This window comes from Oncorhynchus clarkii, chromosome 29 (genome assembly GCF_045791955.1).
Source record: "Oncorhynchus clarkii lewisi isolate Uvic-CL-2024 chromosome 29, UVic_Ocla_1.0, whole genome shotgun sequence".
Taxonomy (NCBI): domain Eukaryota; kingdom Metazoa; phylum Chordata; class Actinopteri; order Salmoniformes; family Salmonidae; genus Oncorhynchus; species Oncorhynchus clarkii.
This window is the reverse complement of record NC_092175.1, coordinates 45,510,595-45,534,918: the sequence shown is the minus strand read 5'-3', so window position 1 is coordinate 45,534,918 and position 24,324 is coordinate 45,510,595. Positions and strand designations below refer to the sequence as shown.

Below are 24,324 nucleotides of genomic sequence, written 5' to 3'. Positions count from 1 at the left end.
GTCAAGAGAGAGAGAGGGGATGTTCTGCCATAGATCAATGATGAAAGCATAGTCAAGAGAGAGAGATGATGTTCTGTCATATATCAACGATGAAAGCATAGCCATGAGAGAGAGGGGAGGTTCTGCCATAGATCAATGATGAAAGCATAGTCAAGAGAGAGAGATGATGTTCTGTCATATATCAATGATGAAAGCATAGTCAAGAGAGAGAGGGGATGTTCTGCCATATATCAATGATGAAAGCATAGCCATGAGAGAGAGGGGATGTTCTGCCATAGATCAATGATGAAAGCATAGTCAAGAGAGAGAGAGGGGAGGTTCTGCCATATATCAATGATGAAAGCATAGTCAAGAGAGAGAGGGGATGTTCTGCCATATATCAATGATGAAAGCATAGCCATGAGAGAGAGGGGATGTTCTGCCATATATCAATGATGAAAGCATAGCCATGAGAGAGAGGGGAGGTTCTGCCATATATCAATGATGAAAGCATAGTCAAGAGAGAGAGGAGGTTCTGCCATATATCAATGATGAAAGCATAGCCATGAGAGAGGGGAGGTTCTGCCATATATCAATGATGAAAGCATAGTCAAGAGAGAGGGGATGTTCTGCCATAGATCAATGATGAAAGCATAGCCATGAGAGAGGGGAGGTTCTGTCATAGATCAATGATGAAAGCATAGTCAAGAGAGAGGGGATGTTCTGCCATTATCAATGATGAAAGCATAGTCAAGAGAGAGAGGGGATGTTCTGCCATAGATCAATGATTAAAGCATAGCCATGTGAGAGGGGAGGTTCTGCCATATATCAATGATGAAAGCATAGTCAAGAGAGAGAGAGGGGATGTTCTGCCATAGATCAATGATGAAAGCATAGTCAAGAGAGAGAGGGGAGGTTCTGCCATAGATCAATGATGAAAGCATAGCCATGAGAGAGGGGAGGTTCTGCCATATATCAATGATGAAAGCATAGTCAAGAGAGAGAGAGGGGATGTTCTGCCATAGATCAATGATGAAAGCATAGTCAATAGAGAGAGATGATGTTCTGTCATATATCAATGATGAAAGCATAGCCATGAGAGAGAGGGGAGGTTCTGCCATAGATCAATGATGAAAGCATAGCCATGAGAGAGGGGAGGTTCTGCCATATATCAATGATGAAAGCATAGTCAAGAGAGAGAGAGGGGATGTTCTGCCATAGATCAATGATGAAAGCATAGTCAAGAGAGAGAGATGATGTTCTGTCATATATCAATGATGAAAGCATAGCCATGAGGGAGAGGGGAGGTTCTGCCATATATCAATGATGAAAGCATAGTCAAGAGAGAGAGGAGGTTCTGCCATATATCAATGATGAAAGCATAGCCATGAGAGAGGGGAGGTTCTGCCATATATCAATGATGAAAGCATAGTCAAGAGAGAGGGGATGTTCTGCCATAGATCAATGATGAAAGCATAGCCATGAGAGAGGGGAGGTTCTGTCATAGATCAATGATGAAAGCATAGTCAAGAGAGAGGGGATGTTCTGCCATATATCAATGATGAAAGCATAGTCAAGAGAGAGAGGGGATGTTCTGCCATAGATCAATGATGAAAGCATAGCCATGTGAGAGGGGAGGTTCTGCCATATATCAATGATGAAAGCATAGTCAAGAGAGAGGGGATGTTCTGTCATATATCAATGATGAAAGCATAGTCAAGAGAGAGAGGGGATGTTCTGTCATATATCAATGATGAAAGCATAGTCAAGAGAGAGAGGAGGTTGTCATAGATCAATGATGAAAGCATAGCCATGAGAGAGGGGGGATGTTCTGTTTAATCCAAGCAACTTATAGTAGTCACGCGTACATACATGTGACATGTGAGTTGTCCTGCTAGAAAGTGGTGGGTATTGTTTCAATGGGCTACATGGTTTAATTAGGAGTCACCTCTTTCCGATACCCGCAGCTTGTTCCTCAAAGTAGATGATCTGAGAAAGGGGTATGGCTATGCAGCATTCCTACACACACACACACAGACACACAGACACACACAGACACACATTAGGAGAGTAAATACTAGACACCATCATATCAGGAACATGGAAAAGGTCAAGATAAGCATTAAAAATCACACTGGCTAATATGCAGATAAAGCTGTGGTGGGTGTTACCCATTTAATGTATATTTTTTATGAAGTGTCACTGTACATGATTCTTCAGGTCCCTCCATATTAACTGGTGAGTACTCAGCACAGCAATTCCAACATCCAACTTGGCCTGGTGGAAAAACAGAGCGAGAGAGGGACAACAAACGCTCAGATATGGGGCAGGCAGAAATGTGTATTTGGTCCGACAGCACTGTTGTAAACATCAACAATGACCTCGTAAACGTGTTTGTCAAGGCAAAAACACGCCCATGCAACCAACCAGTGACGTTATTTTACTTCCGATTAGCTAGTTGTCTAGATGTATTCCACTATTTCAAAGAACACATTTAGCTAGATGGCTAGCTAACAATGTAACGTTACCGACTTAGCTAACTAGCTGTTTTCCTTGCCTGGCAATGCGAGCTTGTTAACATCATACCTTGTCTTCTCCGTCATAAAGTTTGACACCTCGTTGTTGAATCACCAATGTTTCATTCATTTCTAGAAGACCATTTGACCATGTGAATCTGTCCATTTTACTTGAATCAACACAAAATACAAGTATAAATAAATATTTGCCAACTTCTCACAGATCCGACGACATTTCCGTGTCTACTTCCTCAAGGGGGTCCAAAAATGTGCCTGTTTGCGCCCCGCGGCCTGATTGAAAATATGATCAATAAATCTATTATTTCACAGTATCTGCCTAAATAAAATATGAGAATACAATGGTCGTATCATAATTTGTGATTAATATATAGTTCCACTTCAAACAAAAAATATTTGTTCTGAGAAAGAGATATTTTAACTCATGTTTTTGAAAGGGGTCCTAACAAAGGAAGTTGTCGCAGCGGTGTTAGCGGCTTAGTTTATTGTGGTTGTTATGTACAGTTAAAAATATGTCGATAAACTAAATGTACATACGATAGACGTTGTCAAACGCTTCAGTAAGGATAAAATTCATTGATATATTAATTTTTCCATAGAGTAATTTGACCCTTTCTGCTCTGGGCTAACAAACTGCAGAGTTAAGCTAACATTAGCCAAGCTGTCAAGTAGCCAGTTTAACACTTTCTTGCTAGCTAACTAGCTAGCAATAGATTTTAAACGAGGACAACAAAGAAAACGTCGTAAATACTGTGCCGTTTGTGAATATACTTTGTCTTAAAGTAACATTATGAAGTGTATAGCTCTATTTTAATAGTAAGCTACCAGTAGTTTGTCCGTTTTTAGATTATGTCAGTGATATTGATTGTACTGTAACGTTAGTCCACTGACTCGAGCTAGACAGCCAGGTGGCTATTTAATCAAGGAGTTATTAACACTGAGAATCCCGAGATCGTGTTATCCGATCAAACATGGATAAGAAATCATTCGACATCGTCTTAGACGAAATCAGGAAGGTAAGTTTGGTTCAGTTAACCCAAGTGGCTACTAAAAATTCTTTAACACCTAAACGACATTGTCAGCTGAATGAGAATCTGAGTTTACACGACTCACGAGACTGAATATGGCAATTATACTTTAATAAGCCGAGGAAGCAGCCATTCAACTTGTCATTTTCAAGCTTGATACCGTTAAAATACGTTAGGTACTTACCAAATAATTTTTCGATGAGCAACTGCAGTCTTTACTTATGTAAATTAATTACGTACTAACAAAAAAGGTGTAAAAAAATAAATAAATGCCTTGTCTGAAAGGTATTATTTTTGACTAAGTGATCACGCGCCATATTTCACCTATTCTGCACCTCCTGCAATAGTGGAATTAAAATACAGTAAATAAAGCCTAGCCTATCTAGAAATATACAAACGCTGTAAAAACGTGCCCTATATTGTCTACTTAATCTAGTTACATAAAATATTATTGCATTCTATGAACCGCGGGTGAAACGACAGATTGGTATGAAGTTCATACACTGTTGTAGGTGATCAAATCAATGGCCTTTCCTGCTGCTGGATCAGCCAACCAACGTGCGTGACAGTAATCAGTGATTTTTATTGGAGGTACAGAAAAGGATTTGGTCATGTACACTTGTTCAAAACAATACTTAAATTCTTTCCAGGCATTTTGTCCGGTTACATGTAACTTTTTATTTCGAATGTTTTTTTTTTGGTACATAATGATGATAGAAACGCCATTCTTTGTTAAGAACCGAAAGTATTTTGACATTATTACGCTTGAAAAGCTGGTAAATGGCAAGTTGACTGGCTTCAAGGAGAATTGCCATATTTCAACACCTGTAAACCCAGATTCTGGTTCACGGCTCAGCTATCTGGCTATGGAGAGCATAGCAGACGTTATCCACTGATTTATGTACACTAGGAGTCATTTCCAATGGTTTTTACTGGGCTTCTCTCTCTGCAGTGCGTGCTAACAGATCAGCGGATTAAGGCGATAGAGCAGGTGCACGGGTACTTCTCCAGCGAGCAGGTACAGTAGCTAGCAAACAGAGAAGGTTGATGAATGACAGCCAGTCACAGAGACATGCTAACCCCCTCTCCCTCCAGGTAATAGACATGCTAACCCCCCCCCTCTCCCTCCAGGTAATAGACATGCTAACCCCCCCCCCTCTCCCTCCAGGTAATAGACATGCTAACCCCCCCCCCCTCCCTCCAGGTAATAGACATGCTAACCCCCCCTCCCTCCAGGTAATAGACATGCTAACCCCCCCCTCCCTCCAGGTAATAGACATGCTAACCCCCCCCCCCCCCCCCCCCTCTCCCTCCAGGTGATAGACATGCTAACCCCCCCCCCCCCCCCTCTCCCTCCAGGTAATAGACATGCTAACCCCCCCTCTCCCTCCAGGTGATAGACATGCTAACCCCCCCCCTCTCCCTCCAGGTAAAAAACATGCTAACCCCCCCTCTCCCTCCAGGTGATAGACATGCTAACCCCCCCTCCCTCTCCCTCCAGGTAATAGACATGCTAACCCCCCCCCCCCCCCCCCCCCCCTCCCTCCAGGTAATAGACATGCTAACCCCCCCCTCCCTCCAGGTAATAGACATGCTAACCCCCCCCTCCCTCCAGGTAATAGACATGCTAACCCCCCCCCCCCCCTCTCCCTCCAGGTAATAGACATGCTAACCCCCCCTCTCCCTCCAGGTGATAGACATGCTAACCCCCCCCCTCTCCCTCCAGGTAAAAAACATGCTAACCCCCCCTCTCCCTCCAGGTGATAGACATGCTAACCCCCCCTCCCTCTCCCTCCAGGTAATAGACATGCTAACCCCCCCCCCCTCTCCCTCCAGGTGATAGACATGCTAACCCCCCCTCTCCCTCCAGGTAATAGACATGCTAACCCCCTCTCCCTCCAGGTAATAGACATGCTAACCCCCTCTCCCTCCAGGTAATAGACATGCTAACCCCCCCTCTCCCTCCAGGTGATAGACATGCTAACCCCCCCCCCCCTCTCCCTCCAGGTAATAGACATGCTAACCCCCTCTCCCTCCAGGTGATAGACATGCTAACCCCCTCTCCCTCCAGGTAATAGACATGCTAACCCCCCCTCTCCCTCCAGGTGATAGACATGCTAACCCCCCCCCCCCCTCTCCCTCCAGGTAATAGACATGCTAACCCCCTCTCCCTCCAGGTAATAGACATGCTAACCCCCCCTCTCCCTCCAGGTGATAGACATGCTAACCCCCCCCCTCTCCCTCCAGGTAAAAAACATGCTAACCCCCCCTCTCCCTCCAGGTGATAGACATGCTAACCCCCCCTCCCTCTCCCTCCAGGTAATAGACATGCTAACCCCCCCCCCCCCCCTCTCCCTCCAGGTGATAGACATGCTAACCCCCCCCTCTCCCTCCAGGTAATAGACATGCTAACCCCCTCTCCCTCCAGGTAATAGACATGCTAACCCCCTCTCCCTCCAGGTAATAGACATGCTAACCCCCTCTCCCTCCAGGTAATAGACATGCTAACCCCCCCTCTCCCTCCAGGTGATAGACATGCTAACCCCCCCCCCCCCCCCCCCCCTCTCCCTCCAGGTAATAGACATGCTAACCCCCTCTCCCTCCAGGTGATAGACATGCTAACCCCCTCTCCCTCCAGGTGATAGACATGCTAACCCCTCCCCCCCTCTACCTCCCGGTAATAGACATGCTAACCCCCTCTCCCTCCAGGTGGTAGACATGCTAACCCCCCCTCTCCCTCCAGGTAATGGACATGCTGAAGTACTTCTCCTGGGCAGATCCTCAGATCAAAGCTGTCAAAGCTCTTCAACATGTGAGTGACAACAACAACAGCCAACTCTGATAATGTTTTGTGTATTACTGTGTAAACAGTAGATAGACGGTGCATTCGGAAAGTATTCAGACCCCTTGACCTTTTTCCACATTTTGTTACGTTACAGCCTTATTCTAAATGGATTCAATAAAACATTTTCCTCATCAATCTACACACAATACCCCATGATGACATCGCAATACCCCATTATGACATCACAATACCCCACAGTGAGAAAGTGAAAACAGGTTTTTAATGCATTTTTGCAAAAAGCAGCTATGAGGTTGAAGGAATTGTCTGTAAAGCTCCGAGACAGGATTGTGTTGAGGCACAGATCTGGGGAAGGGTACCAAAACATTTCTGCAGCATTGAAGGTCCCCAAGAACACAGTGGCCTCCATCACTCTTAAATGGAAGAAGTTTGGAACCACCAAGACTCTTCCTAGAGATGGCCGAACTGAGCAACGTCTCTGGAGAGACCTGAAAATAATAGCTGTGCAGCAACACTCCCCATTAAACCTGATAGAGCTTGAGAGGATCTGCAGAGAAGAATGGGAGAAACTCCCCAAATACAGGTGTGCCAAGCATGTAGCATCATACCCCAGAAGACTTGAGGCTGTAATGACTGCCAATGGTGCTTCAACAAAGTACTGAGTAAAGGGTCTGAATACTTATGTAAATATGAATTTTCAGTTTTTAAATTTTTTTAAAATAAAAATTAATATATACACTTGCAAAAATGTCTAGAAACCTGTTTTTGCTTTTTCATTAGGGTATTGTGTATAGATAGATGACAGGAAAAAAACTATTTAATCCATTTTAGAGTAAGGCTGTAACGTAACAAAATGTGGAAAAAGTCAAGGGGTCTGAATACTTTCCTAAAGCGCTGAACAAAATGATTATTATAAATTATTATAAATGATTATTATAAATGATTATTATAAATTATTATATAAATGATTATTATAAATTATTATAAATGATTATTATAAATTATTATATAAATTATTGTTATAAATTATTATATAAATTATTATATAAATGATTATTATAAATTATTATATAAATTATTATATAAATTATTATTATAAATTATTATATAAATGATTGTTATAAATTATTATATAAATGATTGTTATAAATTATTATTATAAATTATTATATAAATGATAATTATAAATGATTATATAAATGATTATATAAATTATTATTATATAAATTATTATTATAAATTATTATATAAATTATTATTATAAATTATTATATAAATTACACAATTAAATGGTACAATGTTTGAAGTTGGTTGCAGACAGGCCATGTTGGTTGCAGACAGGCCATGTGTAGTCGATGTGATTTATAGGAGATTTATTTTTATCACTATATTTTCTACCTGCAGGCTGCAATGTTTTTATTTGTTGGCTTCATGTCGGCTATTTTTACATTATTGACAATCAAACTTTCTTTTTAGGTTTGTATCATTTGCATTTAGATTTGGATAGAATTTTGATCAACAGGACAATGATTTTGAGACACGAAGACATTTATTAGAAATGAAATGAAACTGTTTCTCACGAAAATGTGAATATGGAAACCATAACTGACATACAGATTGGTAGAAATGGTAAGATAAATTGGCATTCTGCGAAAGCCGTCAGGAGCTGGAGGAGAATAGTTGGCGCCCTCTTGAGGCATTTGTCCTATCTCATCAAATCGTAAGCTTAAAGCATCAGACGAGCTCAATGCATATAGTTGATTTTATTAAACACATAGGGTGTGTCTATAAATGGAAAAATACACGTTTTAAAATGTTCACCAATCGATTAGTCGAAAGAACAGTCGATTTTCGGTAGACGAAGATCATTTTTAGTTGGGGACAGCCCTAAATAAATACATTTCTTAGAAGGTTCTTAGAAATCGATCTTCAGTCGTTGGATATTCTGTTTAGAGTTGGTATTGGCACGGTTTAAACCTGTTCACTATGGCAGACTGTCAGTGTTCCTCTAAACTTGAGCACTATGGCAGACTCTGTCAGTCATCCTCTAAACCTGAGCACTATGGCAGACTCTTGTCAGTCATCCTCTAAACCTGAGCACTATGGCAGACTCTTGTCAGTCATCCTCTTAACCTGAGCACTATGGCAGACTCTTGTCAGTCATCCTCTAAACCTGAGCACTATGGCAGACTCTTGTCAGTCATCCTCTAAACCTGAGCACTATGGCAGACTCTTGTCAGTCATCCTCTAAACCTGAGCACTATGGCAGACTCTTGTCAGTCATCCTCTAAACCTGAGCACTATGGCAGACTCTTGTCAGTCATCCTCTAAACCTGAGCACTATGGCAAACTCTTGTCAGTCATCCTCTAAACCTGAGCACTATGGCAGACTCTTGTCAGTCATCCTCTAAACCTGAGCACTATGGCAGACTCTTGTCAGTCATCCTCTAAACCTGAGCACTATGGCAGACTCTTGTCAGTCATCCTCTAAACCTGAGCACTATGGCAAACTCTTGTCAGTCATCCTCTAAACCTGAGCACTATGGCAGACTCTTGTCAGTCATCCTCTAAACCTGAGCACTATGGCAAACTCTTGTCAGTCATCCTCTAAACCTGAGCACTATGGCAAACTCTTGTCAGTCATCCTCTAAACCTGAGCACTATGGCAGACTCTGTCAGTCATCCTCTAAACCTGAGCACTATGGCAGACTCTTGTCAGTCATCCTCTAAACCTGAGCACTATGGCAGACTCTGTCAGTCATCCTCTAATCCTGAGCACTATGGCAGACTCTTGTCAGTCATCTAAACCTGAGCACTATGGCAGACTCTTGTCAGTCATCTAAACCTGAGCACTATGGCAGACTCTTGTCAGTCATCCTCTAAACCTGAGCACTATGGCAGACTCTGTCAGTCATCCTCTAACTTCTTGAAAACCGTTAATTCACTGAAGCGTGGCAATTCCTCTACTTCTACACACAAGCAACAAAGATCTCTAAACTAGAGATAGACATGTGACATCCTGAATTTTTTTGGGGAGGGGGGATATCCACAAAAAAGTTTTTAAAATAATAAAATGCTTGACTCTCTTGACCAATCAGAATGTTGCAACAGCACATGGCAGATGTAAACAGTGGACATGCTGCTTTTTAAAATGTAATTTTGGGCATGAAAAGCAACGGTGTAAGACAAGGCGGTCTGAAAATGGGTAGATAATTACTGAGATCACTACTATCCCCACCCTTTTTGTGACTATGTGGATATTTAGCTAAATACTGGCCTGCATGTTTTGATTAAACTTTGACTCTTTGTGTGTTTCTTCCAGAAAATGGTTGCCATCCCCACTACCAAAGTGGCCAACATCCTCAACTGTTTTACCTTCTCTAAGGACCGACTGGTGGTTCTGGAACTCATAGCTCTGTGAGTAACTCTACTTTACACACCCCCACACACAAACACACACACACACACACACACACACACACACACACACACACTGTGCGTCCACCCACTGTGCTCAGAATGACCAAAATCACATTTGACATTATGTTAATTCATATTAACAGAACAGTTAGATTATGGTAATTCACATTAACGGAACAGTTAGATTATGGTAATTCACATTAACGGAACAGTTAGATTATGGTAATTCACATTAACAGAACAGTTAGATTGTGGTAATTCACATTAACGGAACAGTTAGATTATGGTAATTCACATTAACAGAACAGTTCGATTATGGTAATTCACATTAACAGAACAGTTAGATTATGGTAATTCATAATATTAACAGTGTGTTCAGTGACAGTATTACCGAACAGAAATATAAATGCAACAATTTCAAAGGTTTTTTAAAACTGATATAGTCTCCGTATCTGTGTACGTGTGATAAATAAGATACATAACGAAGATACTGTACACACGCACCAACTTAATTCCACTAAATTTAGCTAATTAACCTAAAGACCGATAACAAATGTATTTATTGAATAGGCTATAAAAAAAAGGCATTATTTAGAAATGTTATATATATTTATATATATAATATATACTTTTTCTGACAGTTTGCCGGCGCCAATTTTATTTATCAACAAAAAAGTTATAACTTTTACCAGCTAACGTAAACCCTGACACACACACACACATGTTATGTTATTCTATCCTCGTGGGGACCAAAACATTTATTTCCATTCTAAATCCTATTTTTCATAACCTGAACCCGAACCCTAAATCTAACCACTAACCCCTTACCCTAACCCTAATTGTAACCCCTAAGCTTAAAGTAGCCTTTTTCCCCCATGGGTACTTGGGAATTGTCCCCACAAGGGTGAATATTATTTGTTGTACTATACTTGTGGGGGCTTTGAGGGGATTTAGGGCCCTACAAGTATAGAAGAACCAACCAGATCCTCATACTGAATGTGTTCTAGATCCTCATACTGTATGTGTTCTAGATCCTCATACTGAATGTGTTCTAGATCCTCATACTGTATGTGTTCTAGATCCTCATACTGAATGTGTTCTAGATCCTCATACTGAATGTGCTCTGAGTAGCTCTACATCTGGGCTGTATTCATTAGTAGACACTGTAGCAAAAACATTCTGCAACAGAAAAACAAAAACAAGCATTTCTTATTGAACTAGTTCTGATTTGCTTCCGTGATTTCGTTACTAGTGAATAGGCCTAAACCTTACTTGATATAGGAAGGCTGGGACATCCTTGAATTGCTTGCGCTTGAATGTGCTAATGACTTAAAATCTAATCAGTTGATGGATCACAACAGCTACTCGATTAGTTAGTTGATTGATTGGCAGATTGATTGGTTAATTAACAACCCCGGTGGGTTATGTTCTTCTGCCAGGAACATCTCTGATGCCCAGAACTACCGTCCCGTAGAGGACCTGTTCCGTATTCACCTGTCTGAGAAGAAACGAGCCCGCAGGATCCTAGAGCAGGTAACTCACACACTGTCCTGTACTGCTCTAGCTGTGTTGTGTTGTGATCTGTTCTAGTTGTGTAATGTTATGTATTCTAGGTGTGTAATGTTATGTATTCTAGGTGTGTTATGTCATGTTATGTCATAATGTATTCTAGGTGTGCTATGGCACACTGTATTCTAGGTGTGTAATGTCATGTATTCTAGGTGTGTTATGTCATGTATTCTAGGTGTGTTATGGCACACTGTATTCTAGGTGTGTTATGTCGTAATGTATTCTAGGTGTGTCATGTTATGTCATAATGTATTCTAGGTGTGCTATGGCACACTGTATTCTAGGTGTGTAATGTCATGTATTCTAGGTGTGTTATGTCATGTTATGGCATAATGTATTCTAGGTGTGTTATGTCATGTATTCTAGGTGTTTTTTGTCATGTATTCTAGGTGTTTTATGTCATGTATTCTAGGTGTGTTATGTCATGTATTCTAGGTGTGTTATGGCACACTGTATTCTAGGTGTGTTATGTCGTAATGTATTCTAGGTGTGTCATGTTATGTCATAATGTATTCTAGGTGTGTTATGGCACACTGTATTCTAGGTGTGTTATGTCATAATGTATTCTAGGTGTGCCATGTTATGTCATAATGTATTCTAGGTGTGTTATGTCATGTATTCTAGGTGTGTTATGTCATGTATTCTAGGTGTGTCATGTCATGGCGTACTGTATTCTAGGTGTGTTATGTCATGTGTTTTAGGTTTGTTATGTCATGTATTCCAGGTGTGTTATGTCATGTATTCTAGGTGTGTTATGTCATGTATTCTAGGTGTGTTATGTCATGTATTCTAGGTGTGTTATGTCATGTTACATCGTAATGTATTCTAGGTGTGTAAGGTGGGCTGCAAGGCTCCAGTAGCCATGATCTCTTCATGTGGGATGATCCCAGGGAACCCTTACCCTAAAGGCAAGCCCAGCCAGACCACTGGCACCTTCCCTGTAAGTAATATAACCTAACGTGTGTGTGTGTGTGTGTGTGTGTGTGTGTGTGTGTGTGTGTGTGTGTGTGTGTGTGTGTGTGTGTGTGTGTGTGTGTGTGTGTGTGTGTGCATCTATACTGAACAAAAATATGAAAGCAACATGCTGTGTTTGTTTCATGGGCTGAAATAAAGGATCCCAGAAATGTTCCATACACACAAAATGCTTTTTTTTCTCTTAAAGTTATTTACATCCCTGTTTGTGAGCATTTCTCCTTTGCCAAAGCTGATTAAACAGCATGATCATTACACAGGTGCACCTTGTGCTGGGGACACACAAAAAAAGGCCACTCTAAAATGTGCTGTAGTGTCACACAACACAATGCAACAGATGTCTCAAGTTTTGAGGGAGCGTGCAGTTGCCATGCTGACTGCAGGAATGTCCACCAGAGCTGTTGCCAGAGAATTTAATGTTCAATTCTCTACCATAAGCCACCGTTGTTTTAGAGAACTTGGCAGTACGCCTTCAAGACTGTTGGAAAAGCATTCCTCTTGAAGCTGGTTGAGAGAATGCCAAGAGTGCAAAGCTGTCATCAAGGCAAGCATTTCTTATTGAACTAGTTCTGATTGCTTCCGTGATTTCGTTACTAGTGAATAGGCCTAAACCCTAATCGATATTGGAAGGCTGGGACATCCTTGAATGTGCTAATGACTAAATCTAATCAGTTGATGGATCATATCAGCTACTTGGTTAGTTAGTATATTTAATCATCTAAAATCTAAAATATATTTTGATTTGTTTAACACTTTTTTGGTTACTACATGATTCCATATGTGTTATTGAGATTTTTAATGTTGATGTCATCACTATTACTCTACAATGTAGGTAATAGTCCAAATGAAGAAAAGCCCTGGAATGACTAGGTAATAGTCAAACTGAAGAAAAGCCCTGGAATGACTAGATAATAGTCAACATGAAGAAAAGCCCTGGAATGACTAGATAATAGTCAAACTGAAGAAAAGCCCTGGAATGACTAGATAATAGTCAAACTGAAGAAAAGCCCTGGAATGACTAGATAATAGTCAAACTGAAGAAAAGCCCTGGAATGACTAGATAATAGACAAACTGAAGAAAAGCCCTGGAAGGACTAGATAATAGACAAACTGAAGAAAAGCCCTGGAATGACTAGATAATAGTCAAACTGAAGAAAAGCCCTGGAATGACTAGATAATAGACAAACTGAAGAAAAGCCCTGGAATGACTAGATAATAGTCAAACTGAAGAAAAGCCCTGGAAGGACTAGATAATAGTCAAACTGAAGAAAAGCCCTGGAATGACTAGATAATAGACAAACTGAAGAAAAGCCCTGGAATGACTAGATAATAGTCAAACTGAAGAAAAGCCCTGGAAGGACTAGATAATAGTCAAACTGAAGAAAAGCCCTGGAATGACTAGATAATAGTCAAACTGAAGAAAAGCCCTGGAATGACTAGATAATAGTCAACATGAAGGAAAGCCCTGGAATGACTAGATAATAGACAAACTGAAGAAAAGCCCTGGAATGACTAGATAATAGTCAACATGAAGAAAAGCCCTGGAATGACTAGATAATAGACAAACTGAAGAAAAGCCCTGGAATGACTAGATAATAGTCAACATAAAGAAAGCCCTGGAATGACTAGATAATAGTCAAACTGAAGAAAAGCCCTGGAATGACTAGATAATAGACAACATTATTATTACATTATTATGCAGCAGTGCAACTTGGAAATAGAAATAGCCCAAAAAACCTGCAATCCGCGACCAGTACATTTTCACCCACAACATAGTTTTTTCAAAATAGCCCAATTTTACAGAATCCCTATTTTCTACGCTTCAGCTGAGCGGCTTCCACGAGCGCTGCAGATCCCCCCCCCCCCCCAGCTGGAAACTAGGCTTCATTGAAAATGAATGTGGCCACCGCCACACGTTGTCTGTCAGTAGACCAGCTTGTAAAAAAAAAAATACTATAGTATCCTTAGTTCAACACCTAGTGTATGGAGCGATTTCAGTACCAACAGGAGTTGTATTTGAATTCTTACATTTTTATTTCTATTAGTCTTAACCCAGTTAGACACATGCTAATCTAATGACTACCCTTGCTGGAGACTTGAAACTAACACATCTAACACAAACTACCACACGTCTTCAGGTCTCAGTCAAACCACGCTCTGTTGATGAGTAACCTTGCTGGGCCTTAAAGACTTGGTGTAACAGACGAACATCCGTGATACTCCTCAGCCTGAAGTGTTACCACTTGCGTAATTAAAGAAGGCCTTTTTTTTAATAGCACGATGGGTTGGATTGCTTCAGGAGGGCGGTCACGTGTGTTTGCCGAGTCAGAGGTCCTGAGTTCAAGTCTCGGTATGAGCTGAATCAGGGGGGTACTCGTTAAGCAAGCAGCGTATCGTTTTTTACCTGAACTTCCTGAACTTATACCTATAGGCTTTAGATACAGTGGGGAGAACAAGTATTTGATACACTGCCGATTTTGCAGGTTTTCCTACTTACAAAGCATGTAGAGGTCTGTAATTTCTATCATAGGTACACTTCAACTGTGAGAGACGGAATCTAAAACAAAAATCCAGAAAATCACATTGTATGATTTTTAAGTAATTCATTTCCATTTCCCCACTGTAAGTGGGCTAACCCAGTGGGCTAACACAGTCTTGTAACATGCAGGAGACCTGGTTCGAACCCAGTCAGTCACAAGAGCAAGATTAAATAAGGAGTGGATTGCCTATCCTTTGACTGGGCTATTCAGCTATATTCTTATTGGGGTCAAATTGTGTGTTTTGTGACACTCCCTTCTAACGCAGCCTGTAATCTTCATCGAGGGGTACAGAAGGCACGTCCATGCTCCAGGGAGACTTAGCTTTCAGGAATTGGGTCATAATAGCTTTTAGCCAAAGCGGGTTCAAACGCTAGAGCCAAATTCATAGGGAGAAACTAAATTCAACATGCCACGTTTGGCTTCAGAAACCGCCAGAAGCTTCTGTTGAGCACAGAGACCGTTTGATTCTATGTGTTCTCCTCCTCTACCATTCCTGGCTGGCAAAGTACCAGGATGTTGTCTCTGGTTTTGAATCTGAATTTAAAAACTGAATCTGAATGCCTATTAAAAGTAGAATGTTATGAAACGTTGATTAACTTGAAACTATAGTTTGTAAACTTGATACACAGACAATGAATGCAATATTTAACATATTGACAATATAAATATTGAATTTAGATATCAGATTAAATTGAAATTGTATTTTTTAAACTGAATTTAATATTCATTCAATTCAGTTTCAAAACAGGAAATACAAGTTCAATTTGTGCAATTAAACATTCACAAATGTTAAATACAAATTCATATGTATAAAATTCAAATACAATTTCTATTGGCACTGACATCACTCCATAGTAGTGACGTCGTCAAGACCCCATTGGTTTCAAAAGTGGGGTAACGTCATTGAAAGTTTGCCGTAGGTGAGTCTGAGGCACCGTTCGGTTTCCAAAATAAAAGAGGAAGTTGTGGATCCTTACTTGATGCTCGAGGACATTTTTTTTTTATGGTACTTTTCAGATGTATTTTATTTTCTGAGAAATGTGAGGAGTGGCATCCGTTGAAAAGTAAATCAACTTTGGATGGCCTAATTTTAACATTTTTATAAATGTCAGTACGGTATCGTCATTGAGATGACACAACAACCATTTTGTTTTCTATTTCTCCTGTCAGGGAACTCCTGCAAAGAAGGAGGGAGAGGAGACCCCTGCCAACACCGAGGGGAAAGGCATCGCAGCCCGCATCATTGGACCTTTCAAACCAGTAAGGACCAGGCTGTACTATCATTCTCAACCACTAGGTGGAGCTCTTTATTTCAAAACAAGTCTGAAACGAGTCCAAAATGGCACCCTAATTCCCTTTTTATAGTGCATTATTTTTGACCCGGGCTCACTATGTAGGGAATATGGTACCATTTGGGAAGACACATGAATGATCACCTTTCACAAGATCCATTTACAAAATGATTGTAAAAAAATAAATAAAAAAAAGACAAAAGTTGAATCGAACTACTCTGCTTCAGGAAGTCAGATTCATTATTTTGATTGGTCAGTGAGTCAGATTCATTATTTTGATTGGTCAGTGAGTCAGATTCATTACTTTGATTGGTCAGCGAGTCAGATTCATTATTTTGATTGGTCAGTGAATAATTTAGTATCATTACGTTTGTTTTTCTTCCTCTCTCCTCCAGTCTCCGTCGTCCTACAACCCTCAGCGGCCGGTACCCTACCCCATTCCCCCCTGCAGACCTCACGCCACCATCGCACCGAGTAAGACCACCTGAATACTAAACACAGACCACCTGAATACTGAACACAGACTATCTGAATACTAAACACAGACCACCTGAATACTAAACACAGACCACCTGAATACTAAACACAGACCATAACACAGACCACCGAAATACTAAACACAGACCACCTGAATACTAAACACAGACCACCTGAATACTAAACACAGACCATAACACAGACCACCTGAATTCTAAACACAGACCACCTGAATACTAAACACAGACCACCTGAATACTAAACACAGACCACCTGAATACTAAACACCTACCATAACACAGACCACTTGAATACTAAACACAGACCACCTGAATACTAAACACAGACCACCTCCATTGACCGTGTGCAGTAGATCACCTGAATACTAAACACAGACCACCTGAATACTAAACACAGACCACCTGAATACTAAACACAGACCACCTGAATACTAAACACAGACCACCTCCATTGACCGTGTGCAGTAGACCACCTGAATACTAAACACAGACCACCTCCATTGACCGTGTGCAGTAGATCACCTGAATACTAAACACAGACCACCTGAATACTAAACACAGACCACCTCCATTGACCGTGTGCAGTAGATCACCTGAATACTAAACACAGACCACCTCCATTGACCGTGTGCAGTAGATCACCTGAATACTAAACACAGACCACCTCCATTGACCGTGTGCAGTAGATCACCTGAATACTAAACACAGACCACCTCCATTGACCGTGTGCAGTAGACCACCTGAATACTAAACACAGACCACCTCCATTGACCGTGTGCAGTAGATCACCTGAATACTAAACACAGACCACCTCCATTGACCGTGTGCAGTAGATCACCTGAATACTAAACACAGACCACCTCCATTGACCGTGTGCAGTAGATCACCTGAATACTAAACACAGACCACCTCCATTGACCGTGTGCAGTAGATCACCTGAATACTAAACACAGACCACCTCCATTGACCGTGTGCAGTAGATCACCTGAATACTAAACACAGACCACCTCCATTGACCGTGTGCAGTAGATCACCTGAATACTAAACACAGACCACCTCCATTGACCGTGTGCAGTAGATCACCTGAATACTAAACACAGACCACCTCCATTGACCGTGTGCAGTAGATCACCTGAATACTAAACACAGACCACCTCCATTGACCGTGTGCAGTAGATCACCTGAATACTAAACACAGACCACCTGAATACTAAACACAGACCACCTGAATACTAAACACAGACCACCTCCATTGACCGTGTGCAGTAGATCACCTGAATACTAAACACAGACCACCTGAATACTAAACACAGACCACCTCCATTGACCGTGTGCAGTAGATCACCTGAATACTAAACACAGACCACCTCCATTGACCGTGTGCAGTAGATCACCTGAATACTAAACACAGACCACCTCCATTGACCGTGTGCAGTAGATCACCTGAATACTAAACACAGACCACCTCCATTGACCGTGTGCAGTAGATCACCTGAATACTAAACACAGACCACCTCCATTGACCGTGTGCAGTAGATCACCTGAATACTAAACACAGACCACCTGAATACTAAACACAGACCACCTGAATACTAAACACAGACCACCTCCATTGACCGTGTGCAGTAGATCACCTGAATACTAAACACAGACCACCTGAATACTAAACACAGACCACCTCCATTGACCGTGTGCAGTAGATCACCTGAATACTAAACACAGACCACCTCCATTGACCGTGTGCAGTAGATCACCTGAATACTAAACACAGACCACCTCCATTGACCGTGTGCAGTAGATCACCTGAATACTAAACACAGACCACCTCCATTGACCGTGTGCAGTAGATCACCTGAATACTAAACACAGACCACCTCCATTGACCGTGTGCAGTAGATCACCTGAATACTAAACACAGACCACCTCCATTGACCGTGTGCAGTAGATCACCTGAACACTAAACACAGACCACCTCCATTGACCGTGTGCAGTAGATCACCTGAATACTAAACACAGACCACCTCCATTGACCGTGTGCAGTAGATCACCTGAATACTAAACACAGACCACCTCCATTGACCGTGTGCAGTAGACCACCTGAATACTAAACACAGACCACCTCCATTGACCGTGTGCAGTAGTCACCTGCACCTGAATACTAAACACAGACCACCTCCATTGACCGTGTGCAGTAGATCACCTGAATACTAAACACAGACCACCTCCATTGACCGTGTGCAGTAGATCACCTGAATACTAAACACAGACCACCTCCATTGACCGTGTGCAGTGCTGAATACTAAACACAGACCACCTCCATTGACCGTGTGCGGTAGATCACCTGAATACTAAACACAGACCACCTGAATACTAAACACAGACCACCTGAATACTAAACACAGACCACCTCCATTGACCGTGTGCAGTAGATCACCTGAATACTAAACACAGACCACCTGAATACTAAACACAGACCACCTCCATTGACCGTGTGCAGTAGATCACCTGAATACTAAACACAGACCACCTCCATTGACCGTGTGCAGTAGATCACCTGAATACTAAACACAGACCACCTCCATTGACCGTGTGCAGTAGATCACCTGAATACTAAACACAGACCACCTCCATTGACCGTGTGCAGTAGATCACCTGAATACTAAACACAGACCACCTCCATTGACCGTGTGCAGTAGATCACCTGAATACTAAACACAGACCACCTCCATTGACCGTGTGCAGTAGATCACCTGAACACTAAACACAGACCACCTCCATTGACCGTGTGCAGTAGATCACCTGAATACTAAACACAGACCACCTCCATTGACCGTGTGCAGTAGATCACCTGAATACTAAACACAGACCACCTCCATTGACCGTGTGCAGTAGATCACCTGAATACTAAACACAGACCACCTGAATACTAAACACAGACCACCTCCATTGACCGTGTGCAGTAGATCACCTGAATACTAAACACAGACCACCTCCATTGACCGTGTGCAGTAGATCACCTGAATACTAAACACAGACCACCTGAATACTAAACACAGACCACCTCCATTGACCGTGTGCAGTAGACCACCTGAATACTAAACACAGACCACCTCCATTGACCGTGTGCAGTAGATCACCTGAATACTAAACACAGACCACCTCCATTGACCGTGTGCAGTAGATCACCTGAATACTAAACACAGACCACCTGAATACTAAACACAGACCACCTCCATTGACCGTGTGCAGTAGATCACCTGAATACTAAACACAGACCACCTGAATACTAAACACAGACCACCTCCATTGACCGTGTGCAGTAGATCACCTGAACACTAAACACAGACCACCTGAATACTAAACACAGACCACCTCCATTGACCGTGTGCAGTAGATCACCTGAATACTAAACACAGACCACCTCCATTGACCGTGTGCAGTAGATCACCTGAATACTAAACACAGACCACCTCCATTGACCGTGTGCAGTAGATCACCTGAACACTAAACACAGACCACCTCCATTGACCGTGTGCAGTAGATCACCTGAATACTAAACACAGACCACCTCCATTGACCGTGTGCAGTAGATCACCTGAATACTAAACACAGACCACCTCCATTGACCGTGTGCAGTAGATCACCTGAATACTAAACACAGACCACCTCCATTGACCGTGTGCAGTAGATCACCTGAACACTAAACACAGACCACCTCCATTGACCGTGTGCAGTAGATCACCTGAATACTAAACACAGACCACCTCCATTGACCGTGTGCAGTAGATCACCTGAATACTAAACACAGACCACCTCCATTGACCGTGTGCAGTAGATCACCTGAATACTAAACACAGACCACCTCCATTGACCGTGTGCAGTAGATCACCTGAACACTAAACACAGACCACCTCCATTGACCGTGTGCAGTAGATCACCTGAATACTAAACACAGACCACCTCCATTGACCGTGTGCAGTAGATCACCTGAATACTAAACACAGACCACCTCCATTGACCGTGTGCAGTAGATCACCTGAATACTAAACACAGACCACCTCCATTGACCGTGTGCAGTAGATCACCTGAATACTAAACACAGACCACCTGAATACTAAACACAGACCACCTCCATTGACCGTGTGCAGTAGATCACCTGAATACTAAACACAGACCACCTGAATACTAAACACAGACCACCTCCATTGACCGTGTGCAGTAGATCACCTGAATACTAAACACAGACCACCTCCATTGACCGTGTGCAGTAGATCACCTGAATACTAAACACAGACCACCTCCATTGACCGTGTGCAGTAGATCACCTGAATACTAAACAAGACCACCTGAATACTAAACACAGACCACCTGAATACTAAACACAGACCACCTCCATTGACCGTGTGCAGTAGATCACCTGAATACTAAACACAGACCACCTGAATACTAAACACAGACCACCTCCATTGACCGTGTGCAGTAGATCACCTGAATACTAAACACAGACCACCTCCATTGACCGTGTGCAGTAGATCACCTGAATACTAAACACAGACCACCTCCATTGACCGTGTGCAGTAGATCACCTGAATACTAAACACAGACCACCTCCATTGACCGTGTGCAGTAGATCACCTGAATACTAAACACAGACCACCTCCATTGACCGTGTGCAGTAGATCACCTGAATACTAAACACAGACCACCTCCATTGACCGTGTGCAGTAGATCACCTGAACACTAAACACAGACCACCTCCATTGACCGTGTGCAGTAGATCACCTGAATACTAAACACAGACCACCTCCATTGACCGTGTGCAGTAGATCACCTGAATACTAAACACAGACCACCTCCATTGACCGTGTGCAGTAGATCACCTGAATACTAAACACAGACCACCTCCATTGACCGTGTGCAGTAGACCACCTGAATACTAAACACAGACCACCTCCATTGACCGTGTGCAGTAGATCACCTGAATACTAAACACAGACCACCTGAATACTAAACACAGACCACCTCCATTGACCGTGTGCAGTAGATCACCTGAATACTAAACACAGACCACCTCCATTGACCGTGTGCAGTAGATCACCTGAATACTAAACACAGACCACCTCCATTGACCGTGTGCAGTAGATCACCTGAATACTAAACACAGACCACCTCCATTGACCGTGTGCAGTAGATCACCTGAATACTAAACACAGACCACCTCCATTGACCGTGTGCAGTAGACCACCTGAATACTAAACACAGACCACCTCCATTGACCGTGTGCAGTTGATCACCTGAATACTAAACACAGACCACCTCCATTGACCGTGTGCAGTAGATCACCTGAATACTAAACACAGACCACCTCCATTGACCGTGTGCAGTAGATCACCTGAATACTAAACACAGACCACCTCCATTGACCGTGTGCAGTAGATCACCTGAATACTAAACACAGACCACCTCCATTGACCGTGTGCAGTAGATCACCTGAATACTAAACACAGACCACCTCCATTGACCGTGTGCAGTAGATCACCTGAATACTAAACACAGACCACCTCCATTGACCGTGTGCAGTAGATCACCTGAATACTAAACACAGACCACCTCCATTGACCGTGTGCAGTAGATCACCTGAATACTAAACACAGACCACCTCCATTGACCGTGTGCAGTAGATCACCTGAATACTAAACACAGACCACCTGAATACTAAACACAGACCACCTGAATACTAAACACAGACCACCTCCATTGACCGTGTGCAGTAGATCACCTGAATACTAAACACAGACCACCTGAATACTAAACACAGACCACCTCCATTGACCGTGTGCAGTAGATCACCTGAATACTAAACACAGACCACCTCCATTGACCGTGTGCAGTAGATCACCTGAATACTAAACACAGACCACCTCCATTGACCGTGTGCAGTAGATCACCTGAATACTAAACACAGACCACCTCCATTGACCGTGTGCAGTAGATCACCTGAATACTAAACACAGACCACCTCCATTGACCGTGTGCAGTAGATCACCTGAATACTAAACACAGACCACCTCCTGACCGTGTGCAGTACTAAACACAGACCACCTGAATACTAAACACAGACCACCTCCATTGACCGTGTGCAGTAGATCACCTGAATACTAAACACAGACCACCTGAATACTAAACACAGACCACCTCCATTGACCGTGTGCAGTAGATCACCTGAATACTAAACACAGACCACCTCCATTGACCGTGTGCAGTAGATCACCTGAATACTAAACACAGACCACCTCCATTGACCGTGTGCAGTAGATCACCTGAATACTAAACACAGACCCATTGACCGTGTGCAGTAGATCACCTGAATACTAAACACAGACCACCTCCATTGACCGTGTGCAGTAGATCACCTGAATACTAAACACAGACCACCTCCATTGACCGTGTGCAGTAGATCACCTGAATACTAAACACAGACCACCTCCATTGACCGTGTGCAGTAGATCACCTGAACACTAAACACAGACCACCTCCATTGACCGTGTGCAGTAGATCACCTGAATACTAAACACAGACCACCTCCATTGACCGTGTGCAGTAGATCACCTGAATACTAAACACAGACCACCTCCATTGACCGTGTGCAGTAGATCACCTGAATACTAAACACAGACCACCTGAATACTAAACACAGACCACCTCCATTGACCGTGTGCAGTAGATCACCTGAATACTAAACACAGACCACCTCCATTGACCGTGTGCAGTAGATCACCTGAATACTAAACACAGACCACCTGAATACTAAACACAGACCACCTCCATTGACCGTGTGCAGTAGACCACCTGAATACTAAACACAGACCACCTCCATTGACCGTGTGCAGTAGATCACCTGAATACTAAACACAGACCACCTCCATTGACCGTGTGCAGTAGATCACCTGAATACTAAACACAGACCACCTGAATACTAAACACAGACCACCTCCATTGACCGTGTGCAGTAGATCACCTGAATACTAAACACAGACCACCTGAATACTAAACACAGACCACCTCCATTGACCGTGTGCAGTAGATCACCTGAACACTAAACACAGACCACCTGAATACTAAACACAGACCACCTCCATTGACCGTGTGCAGTAGATCACCTGAATACTAAACACAGACCACCTCCATTGACCGTGTGCAGTAGATCACCTGAATACTAAACACAGACCACCTCCATTGACCGTGTGCAGTAGATCACCTGAACACTAAACACAGACCACCTCCATTGACCGTGTGCAGTAGATCACCTGAATACTAAACACAGACCACCTCCATTGACCGTGTGCAGTAGATCACCTGAATACTAAACACAGACCACCTCCATTGACCGTGTGCAGTAGATCACCTGAATACTAAACACAGACCACCTCCATTGACCGTGTGCAGTAGATCACCTGAACACTAAACACAGACCACCTCCATTGACCGTGTGCAGTAGATCACCTGAATACTAAACACAGACCACCTCCATTGACCGTGTGCAGTAGATCACCTGAATACTAAACACAGACCACCTCCATTGACCGTGTGCAGTAGATCACCTGAATACTAAACACAGACCACCTCCATTGACCGTGTGCAGTAGATCACCTGAACACTAAACACAGACCACCTCCATTGACCGTGTGCA

At 42.5% G+C, this 24,324-nt stretch overlaps 2 protein-coding genes across 3 annotated transcripts in view; one reads left to right on the top strand and one right to left on the bottom strand.

Moving 5' to 3' along the window:
- The window catches only part of LOC139388341 (vacuolar protein sorting 36 homolog), a 54,947-nt gene extending 52,177 nt beyond the window's left edge, over positions 1-2,770 (bottom strand). Inside the window, exons 1-3 of the mRNA XM_071134955.1 lie at positions 2,566-2,770; positions 2,188-2,256; positions 1,928-1,998 (exon numbers count right to left, since the gene is read on the bottom strand). Coding sequence (XP_070991056.1) covers positions 1,928-1,998; positions 2,188-2,256; positions 2,566-2,661 — 236 coding nt within the window. The 5' untranslated portion in view covers positions 2,662-2,770. The remainder of the gene's footprint in view (positions 1-1,927; positions 1,999-2,187; positions 2,257-2,565) is intronic.
- A 211-nt stretch (positions 2,771-2,981) lies between these two features.
- The window catches only part of LOC139388289 (proline and serine rich 1), a 40,407-nt gene continuing 19,064 nt past the window's right edge, over positions 2,982-24,324 (top strand). For both annotated transcript variants that reach the window (XM_071134868.1, XM_071134867.1), the window contains exons 1-8: positions 2,982-3,529; positions 4,494-4,559; positions 6,285-6,353; positions 9,667-9,761; positions 11,204-11,297; positions 12,163-12,273; positions 16,016-16,105; positions 16,533-16,611. In XM_071134868.1, coding sequence (XP_070990969.1) covers positions 3,485-3,529; positions 4,494-4,559; positions 6,285-6,353; positions 9,667-9,761; positions 11,204-11,297; positions 12,163-12,273; positions 16,016-16,105; positions 16,533-16,611 — 649 coding nt within the window. In that variant the 5' untranslated portion in view covers positions 2,982-3,484. The remainder of the gene's footprint in view (positions 3,530-4,493; positions 4,560-6,284; positions 6,354-9,666; positions 9,762-11,203; positions 11,298-12,162; positions 12,274-16,015; positions 16,106-16,532; positions 16,612-24,324) is intronic.